This window comes from Megascapheus bottae, chromosome 24 (genome assembly GCF_031878675.1).
Source record: "Megascapheus bottae isolate mThoBot1 chromosome 24, mThoBot2.hap1, whole genome shotgun sequence".
Classification (NCBI taxonomy): Eukaryota; Metazoa; Chordata; class Mammalia; order Rodentia; family Geomyidae; genus Megascapheus; species Megascapheus bottae.
Window position 1 is genome coordinate 6,113,041 of NC_143532.1, and position 9,436 is coordinate 6,122,476.

Genomic DNA, 9,436 nt, shown 5'->3' on the forward strand with positions numbered 1-9,436 from the left:
AACAGCAGGCTTTAACACACTTCCTGCACCTCTTAATTTGCATCTAGAAACCACACCCAGGGTTCAATCTATGATGTTGATGTAGTAACAAGATGGCCTGATGCCACATTTCTTAGACTATATCCCTGTGACCGAGCTGCCCATGACTGCACCACATTCCTAAGGCGGCATCTCTCTAGATAACCTGGGCTCGCTTTCTCACATTGAAGAAACATGTGAGGATTGCATTTCTAAAACAGATTGCACCTATATGAGCGACAGGGACAAGGAAAGCGGGAAGAACATTGGAGACCCCCTTTTTGCAAAGTCACTTTAGTAGCGTGCTTGTTGTTTTCTGATTCCTTGAGCTTTGTAAAAGGCAAAACCACCATGAAATATGGAATCTCTGTTTCTGATTGTGTCTGACCACAGACAACGACAAATGTGTTGCCACTGTACAATCATTACAACTTTGATTTATTCCTGGAACCTGCCAGCTCATAAATCACATCCACTCTTGTTTGAGGGAGAGGCATTTTGCAAAGAGCCTATTAAGGGATGGTAAACTCACATATGTACTTCTTGCTAGTACGGCAGATCTCATCACTCCATTTTCCCTGCGCTGACTGGGAAAACAGAACACAGTTTTCACGCTTGCCACCGTTGGGCTGTGCACGGTCCCAGTTGAGGAAGGAGACAGCCATTCCATTGACGTCGAGAAACTTGCCTTCTGTGGCCATGTCATTGATGCCCACCCAAAAGTCATTGACTCCAGGCAGGCTTCTCTTAGCGTAGTCTCGGAGGGCACCGACCTCGTCAGAGTTCCGGGGCACCACCAGCGTTCCCCCTTTGGAAATGCAGTCCTCATTGGCTTCATGGAAGTATTTGAGGCCTTCTGAAGCCAGGTAGCATTTCTTGTGAACCTTTGTGCCTCGGAGACAGACTGTAGGATGGAAGATTTGATACGTTAAGATGTTTTTTTGTTTGTTTTTGCAGGGCGCTGGTGGCTTGTTTCTGTAAATCCTAGTTACTCAGGAGGCTAAGACTTGAGGTTTGAAGTTCAAAGCCAGCCTGGGTGGAAAGGTTGGTGAGAATCTTATCTCCAATTAACTTCGAAAAAACTGAAAACAGGAAGTGTAGCTCAAGTGGTAGCCTTGAGTGAAAAAGCTAAGGGAGAGCTGGAGCCCCAGTACACACACACACACACACACACACACACACACACACACACACACACACACACAAAGGAGAAGAAGGAGGAGGAGGAGGAGGAGGAGAAGGGGGAGGAGGAAGAGGAGAAGGGGGAGGAGGAAGAGGAGGAGGAGGAGAAGGGGAAGGAAGGAAGGAAGGAAGGAAGGAAGGAAGGAAGGAAGGAAGGAAGGAAGGAAGGAAGGAAGGAAGGAAGAGAGAGAAAGAAAGAAAGAAAGAAAAAGAAAGTAAGGAAGAAAGAAAGAAAAAGAAGAAAGAAGGAGAAAGAAAGGTCTTTTATGTGCAATATGCCTGATCCTGGATCTGGCAACTACTGATGAATAATTATAGAATAATGTGGGATTATTACAGTTTGTAGTAATGATCCTACATGTATCAGATACTGTACTAAACAAGTTACATAAGAGAACTTATATGACAATCCTGTAAGTGCTATCTTATTACTCTCATTTATGGGGCTATTGATTATTCTCATTTATGGGGCTATTGAGATATAGAGAAATTGCTATTTGTAATTTTAGCCTGTCAAAACCAGAACTTACCGAGCATGGAAAAATTATACACAAACCTGGTTCTGTCTCAACCTCAAAATAGTATCTTAAGACTCATACTGCTTGATGATGATGATGATGATGATGATGATGATGATGATGATGATGATAATGATGATATTCATCCTAGGGTTTGAACTCAGGGCTTAGCTTTTTTTGTTCAAACCTGCCATTCTATCACTTGAGTTACAGTTCCACTTCCAACTTTTTGGTGGTTCACTGGAGATAAGATTCTCAGGGACTTGGGCTAGCTTTGAGCCTGGATCCTCAGATCTCAGCTTCCTGAATAGCTAGGTTACAGGTGTAGCACACCAGTGCCTATATCCAAACTTGCATATTTCTATTGCATGCTGCACATTCTTTCAACTTATGGAATTAGATGGAATTTCATAATCAAGAAAAAAGAAAGGAAGAAAAAACAGAAGTCTGAGTTTGCATGTGGGGAAACAGTGGCTTCCTTGAGTCGAGAACTGAGGCCTGTAATATTGTTTAAGTTGTCCAGCATAAAGAAAGGAGTACAGATGGTTTTAGGTTAGGGACCAAGACCTTAGTGTCTAGGTTTAGGTTTCTACTGTGACATTTACTAGCTGTGTGTATCTTAGACAAATTCTTTCCTGTCCTTCATTTTCCTCATGCATAAAGTGAGGAAAATCATAATAGCATAAGATGTTGAAGTGGGCTGGAATTGACTATACAGCAGAAGGCGATGGAGAATTATTATTTATATAATACCATGTCAAAACCTGGTCAAAGGGCTGGTAACCTTCAAACTCTGTCTAGCCAAAAAGCTGATAAAAAGAAAGAATATCAACCTTGTCCCTAGGCAGAATTGTTTATAGCAAAAGTGACTCCTGACCTCCTGGGAGTTATGAATTCTTTGCGTGTGTGCATGCATGTGTGTGTGTGTGTGTGTGTGTGTGTGTTTGTGCACGCACACACATGTAGCCATCTGTATTGGACTTTAAACTCAAGTCCTAGGCACAGTCCCTTAGATATTTCACTTGAGCCAGAGCTCTACATTCAACTTTTTTGATGGTTAATTGGAGATGAGTGTCTCATCGACTTTCCTACCCGAGCTGGCTTTGAACTGCTCAGATCTCACCCTTTTGAGTAGCTAGGGTGACAGACATGCACCTCTAGAGAATCTATTTCTATTCCACTGATATTTAGGAGGTGGCAAATCAAGCTCACTGTTCAAGACCATTGTCACAAGCCTTTGGAGCCTCTCGCTCAGCTGTATCTGTAGTTGGTCAATGTTTCTTTCTAAAAGATGGCTTCCAACTCCATATGCAGTCGCAATGAGAGGGAATGGCTGGCAACTCTGTTCTCCTCCAGCATCAGTCAGGAGGTTGGAGGGGTGTCTCACCTGTCTGGAGAGCTTGCATTTCCTTCAGGGCATTGACTTCTCGCCACAGCTTTTCAACTTGAGACTTCAGATCTCCATCCTTTTCTGTGAACACATTTTAGGGAGGAGGAAGTAAGTAAGAGAATGGAAAGCATCTGATTTTAAAAAAAAGCAATAGACATCTTTGGGATACACAATCGAAAGACAATAGAGGCAAGGTTATAATGGAGCTAAGTGTATATGAAAAAGGTATGAGACCAGGGGCGTGGCTCAAGAAGGAGAGTGGCGGGTCTGGCATGCTCAAGGCCTTGAGTTCAAAAACTCCAGTGCCACAAAAGACAAAGGGAAAAGGAAAACAAAGAACATGGGCAGAAAAGGAAAGGAAGATTTATGGATTCATTGCGACAAGGTGGGGTCGGTAACATTGGGAGATTCTATGAGGTAGAGCTCCTGCTTCTCTGTGTCTCTCCAGTCCTACCCTGTGACCATTGGCATCAGGATCCTTGATTTGAGATGGGCCAGAAAGCCTGTTCAGTTCATTATTCTTTCTGCCTGGGAGGCTCTCACCTCTCTCTTCACCAAGCTTGACCATCACCTCTTCTGAGAAGATTTTTTCGATTATCATACAGCTCTTAGTCCTTCTGCCAATCCCTTTCTGTGGGTCTGGTTTGCTTCCAAGTACCTTTTCTACTAGTACCTTAATTTCCAGTATCTTCTTACCCATGCTATTTCCTGACAATGCTGAGCATTATGGGATAGAAATGCTTTAATGTTATTTTAATATGCTCTCCAAATGTAGAGGTGAAAGGGAGGGAGGGAGATTTCCATGGAATGGCGGTGGGTACCAGGAGCTAGATGGCATTACAGGTAAGTCATGCCCGAATCCTGCTCAGATGTCCTGGGCCCCAGGTCCCCAGTACTCAAAGCCCCTATGCTACCAGTGCATAATAGTGGCAGTTCTGGCAGGGTCAGGTAACAAAGGGCCTTGTAAAGATTCCCTCCTGCTACAGACTAGCCAGTTCTTTTTTTCTTTTTCTTTTTCTTTTTTTTTTTTCCCGCCATAGGACTTGGGCCTGGGCACCGTCCCTGAGCTCTTCAGCTCAAGGCTACTACCCTACCCCTGGAGCCACAGCACCACTTCCAGTTTTCTGGTGAGTAATAGGAGATAAGAATCTCACGGATGTTAGTGCCCAGGTTGGCTTTGAACTGGGATCCTCAGATCTCAGCCTCCTGAGTAGCTAGGATTATAGGCGTGAGCCACTGTGCCTGGTACCAGTTCTTTTCTCTTGAGTGTTGCTACATGGGGCTGAAGAATTGTCAGGACTCCCCTTGGTTACAGAAGTGGTCAAAAGTCAGTAGCTCTATAGACACCTGTGGCTCATGCCTGTAATTATAGTCACTCAAGAGGGTGATGCCTGAGGACCTGGTTCAAAAAACTAACCTGGGCAAGAAAGTCTCCTGAGACTCTTATCTCCAACTAATCGCCAAAAATCTGGATGTGGAAGTGTAACTCAAGTGGTAGAGTGCCAGATGAGAATGAGACACACACACCCCAAAACTCATGATATGATACTTGTTTATCAAGGTGTATGGGAAGGATTATTTTCATTCCCCAAGGATGGGGTAGAGATGGGAGCTATCAGACAATTGGCGTCTGAGTAACATGCTGTGTGATTTCCAGAGCTATAATATCCTAGTCTATATGCATGAAGAAACTCACCAGGAGAGAACAGAATGTCATGACAAAATGAAGTGAATCTTACTAAATCCAAGATTTAATAGGTGAAATAAATTACATTATCAGTTTAACTGTTTATTGTTTTATAATGTCTTAATCATTCATTATAATTTGTCTTTATTGTTAATATTTTATTGTGGTGATTTTTAATTTATAATTTTATTGTTATTATAATTATTTATTCATAAATTTGCCCACCAAACATTTTGCATAACATCTTGAATACTGTCACCCAGTGGTTAACAGTGTGTAACACTTGAGATACAAATTGGAAGAGAAAATAGTTTTTCCCGTTTGATTTAATAAACTTTAATATTATTACAAGGTACTTCAAATATTTTACCAATATATGGTTGGATGAGAAAATAACTAGTAGGCAAATCAAGATTTATCATGTGAAGATAACGTTATTGTCCCTAATGACAAAGAGATATTTGGGCTATAGGATGGGAGTTGGGGTGGGGAGAGAGAAAGAAAGACTTACATATTTATATCCTCTCCCTAAAGTGCCACATCACTTAGACTCTTCCCTCTCCCTCCTTCCCCTGTGAATTATTGAGAATTATTTGAGTTCTTCATTCAAGAGGAAATGAGGGTGTATGATGTTTCATAAGGAAAACAGACCCAGCTTAAAGGGCATTGCCTGAGACTAAGCATTCTAATAAAAGCCCTGGCCAAAAGCTCTTCCAAATACAACACAGAACTGGTAGAAGCTCCCTGTGTATGTGTCACCTGTGTCCTATAAAATCTTGACTTTGGCTTCTCGGTGTATTCATTTGCTTTGTTTCTAATAGGATGACCTTGATAGGGCACTATCACCTTATCAAGGGCATTACTGCCTTATCATTTACATTCAAGTACCCTGGTAGAAAATTGACTCCAAGGCTAAAACACCTCCCAGTATATTGGTGTTTTGTTTCCTTTTTTTGCTTTGATTTTCACATATTACAAATCACTTACTGGTACCTTCCTCTTTGCCTCTTTTTTATTTTTATCTCTTAACTCATTCCAAGTCAGACTTTAACTTGTGACTTGCTTGGAGAGTCAATTTGGGGATCAAAATAACTTCAAGGACTATATGCTTTAGCAGGCTGATGTATTATAGCCAAGTGAAGGGTTGGCTTCTTTTGTTTTGGGAGACTGAGGTTTGAAATCAGGGCCTTGAACTTGCTAGGTAAACATTCTACCCTGAGCCCTCCAGCCTATTGCAAGGTTAGTCCTTTATGATATATTTAATTTGGTGGTATAGACTGCCCTACGATTGAGAGGGAAAAAAGAGAAACACACCTACAGAACATTGATGTCTACCAATAGCTCTATCTCCTATATATGTACCAAAATGATCAAATACAATTCTTCCACAGTACGAGAGAATCAGCACTCTGTCAATCTGTGTGTTCTGTCTACCCACCTCATACTTTGCAGTCAGGGAATCTCATATCTAGACGAGCTCATCCTGAGGACTATGTCACACATCTAACCTCACCTGACATAAAAGTTTAGGCATTAGAGAAATGTTCTATGTGACAAGCTTGTTTTGGTCCATTTTGGGGTTCACTTAGAAAACCTTTCTGCAGGCTGGGGAAGGTAGTTCAATGGCACAGTGCTTAGGGTCTTGGTTTTGCATCCCTAGCACTTCTAGAAAATAAAAAAACACACAGTCCCAGGGAATAGAAAGATTTTGGAAAAATGCGCCAGAGGGTCCCCGGAGGATGCAAAGCTCACTCAATCCCCTGAAAAGCCACTCAGACATGGCACGATTTGCTCATCTGTCTCCGGGGGTTAGAGTCCTAGAGGTGGCAAGACATAGACCCTGTCCCTCTTCTAGCCCATACAGAGTCTATAACGTTTTGCCTCTGAGTTTCCCCATTACCTTTCACCCGGCGTTTGCTGTGCTTTCTGGATTTCAGTCTGGATGCATGGCTGCTGGCCTGGTCCAGTAGCAAGCTGAACACCAGGAGGCAGACTACAAGGCCGCTCTTCGCCATGGCTCTCCGGGCAAGCCAGCTGGGCAGCCTGGCAGCACCAGGGACGCCTGCAGGGAACAAGGAGACAGGGCCTGCCACCTCTTGCCAGCTTTATAGGAGCGAGTGGAGAAACTGGCCGAGATCCTGCTGACGAAATGCAGGAATGCGTCTGCTGGCCCTGCCATAGGAGATTCCTTGTTCTCTTGCCCCAGTCTGGGATTTGGGTTCCTTTGTTTTCATTCGATGGTATTTGCTGGTTGGTTTTTCTCTTTTGCTTCAGAGTTCCCTCAGGGTTTTGTATCTCATTCTGTATCTCATCCCTACCTCCCATTCCCGATTTGGATATCTGGGAAGCTCGGGAATCTCTGTGAACACTCAATAGTTACATGCCTTTATGCTGAACCCTCCCTAAAGTTTATTAAGCATGCAAGAAAATTGATCTAATTCAGGACAGAGACTACCTGTGTATAACAGTCTGGAGAGTTAGTGCACACATGTGTGTGGGGTGGGTGTGGGGTGTGTGGGGTGTGTGTGTGTGTGTGTGTGTGTTGTGCTGCAGAACTATGATTTTCACAGCCGTGTATCTGCAACACTGTGTCTGCACTTTGCCTCAAGTGGGGCTGAGGAAGCTTTATTACACCATGAGATTTATGAGGTTCCTAAGGTGACACGCCATAGTCCTACCACGAAGCCCTCCCTCAAATAGCATTTCACAAATCCTCTCTCTGGTAGAAACTTTGGAGCAAAAAGAATACTGAACGGGTGAATTACTTCCAAAAATTAATATATCTACAATCATCTTCCTTGCTTTCTTCCTTCATCTCTTTCCCTTCCTCTTTTCCTTCTTGTTTCCTCTTCCCTCTCCCTCCCTATTCTTTTCTCTTCCTTTCTTTCTCCTTTTTTATCTTTCCTCTCTTCCTTCCTATCTTCCTCCTTCTCTCCTCCTCTTCCTCTCTTCTTTCTTCTTTTCCTTTTTCTTCCTTTTTCTCTCTTCCTCTCCCTTTTTCTCCTTCTCCCTCTCTTTCCCTCCTTTTCCCTCCCTCCTTCCCTTCCTGCCTGCCCACCTTCCGTTTCTTCCTTTCTTCATTTCTATTGATCTCTCTCCATTCCTTCCCTCCTTCTTCTCTTTCTCCCTCCTCCCTTGCATTCCTTCTTCTGTCTTCCCTGCCTCCCTCTCTCCTCCCTCCCTCCCTATCTCCTCGTCCCTCCTCCTTCTCTCTCCTTCCTTCCCCCACTCCTCTCTTTACTGACACAGACCTAATATGTAGGCATTGAAAATGTTGTAAAAGCAGGTTGAGCTTCCGGGCTCCCTTCCCAGGTCTATCAGTCCAGTAGCCCTGGCCGTTCATCATGTGAGTTGCTCTTTTCTTACCTATGAGTCTAGGATACTATCAAGTCTTCAGCACAATGTGTGCTATTTTAATCCCATAACAGCAAGATTCACAGCATTAATTATGATATATACGATTTATGAACTGTCAAGTTATTTTATTATCCACATTAAATTTATAGGGTAAGCATTTCCTCTATGAACAATTGAGACTGAACCTAGCCAATTTAGGTGGGGGAAGGCACAGTGGCTCATGCCTAAATTCCCAGCTACTTGATAGGATTTGAGGTTTGATGCCAGTTTGGGAAAAGAAACATAGTGAGATCACATCTGAATTAAATGGGTGTTGTGTTATGTTTCTGTGAAGTCAGCAACTTTCCAAGGCTAAAGCAGAGGACAGAGTTTGAGGCCAACTCAATGTACATGGTGATGCCTGTGTAAGAAAAAAATAGTTGTAGACAAACGGAAAAGTTAAATGGCTTTGTCCAACACCACTGAGATCTTAATCTTTGATTGACTTCAAGAGACCTCAGCTATGAAAACGTGCTTTGGTTTGAGCAGGGAAAAAGATCAATGTGTAAAATGTCCATTGTTGATCCTGAATGCTCTGTACCATCTGCCTAATGCTCTTACTCAAAAAAAAATGTGCTTAATTTGTGTTAGAAAGCCAAGGAGGTTTTCTTATGCCTTTGAATTGTGCTATGTTCAAGATAGACTTGACAGGACAAAGTATATTTTTTAAAAAATCTTTTTTTGTTTGAAGGCTTTTTTATCCTTTCCAGTAAGGTTTCCGATAACTTTTTGATTTGTTTTTCTTTGTGCCTCATCCTCAGCCCCGTGTGTGTGTGTGTGTGTGTGTGTGTGTGTGTGTGTGTGTGTGTGTGTGTGTGTTGTGTGTGTGTGTGTGTGTGTGTGTTGTGTGTGTGTGTGTGTGTGTGTGTGTGTGTGTGTGTGTTTCTGAGCATGAGCGTGGGGCTTGAACTCAGGACCTGGGTGCTCTCCTTTAGTTCTCCCACTCAAAACTCTCTAAATCATTTGTTGAGACTTACTTAAAATGAAACTCAGATTTCCCACTGTAGCTTATGAAGCTCTCCTGCCTGCTGAGGTAACGTGGGGGTGGGGAAAGTGAGATTTAAACACAGGACCTCTGGCTTTTATGCAGGTGCTCTGCTGCTTGCATCACACTCTATCCTGTTTTGCTCCTTTATTTCTCAACTAGGATTTCATTTATTGCCTGGAAAAGACTGGACTGTGATCCCCTATTTAAACTTACCCCATAGCTGGAATGACAAATGTGTGGTTTTACTTTCAACTATT

The 9,436-nt window shown here is 42.8% G+C and overlaps 1 protein-coding gene across 1 annotated transcript; it reads right to left on the reverse strand.

The window, feature by feature from the left end:
• Window positions 1–530: 530 nt before the first annotated feature.
• Clec3a (C-type lectin domain family 3 member A) lies at window positions 531–6,810 on the reverse strand. The gene is made up of 3 exons (XM_090357003.1): window positions 6,696–6,810; window positions 3,106–3,189; window positions 531–922 (listed from the first exon to the last, which is right to left on the reverse strand). The coding sequence occupies exons 1-3, from the start codon at window positions 6,808–6,810 to the stop codon at window positions 531–533; spliced, it is 591 nt and encodes a 196-aa protein (XP_090213129.1).
• Between the last annotated feature and the right edge of the window lie 2,626 nt (window positions 6,811–9,436).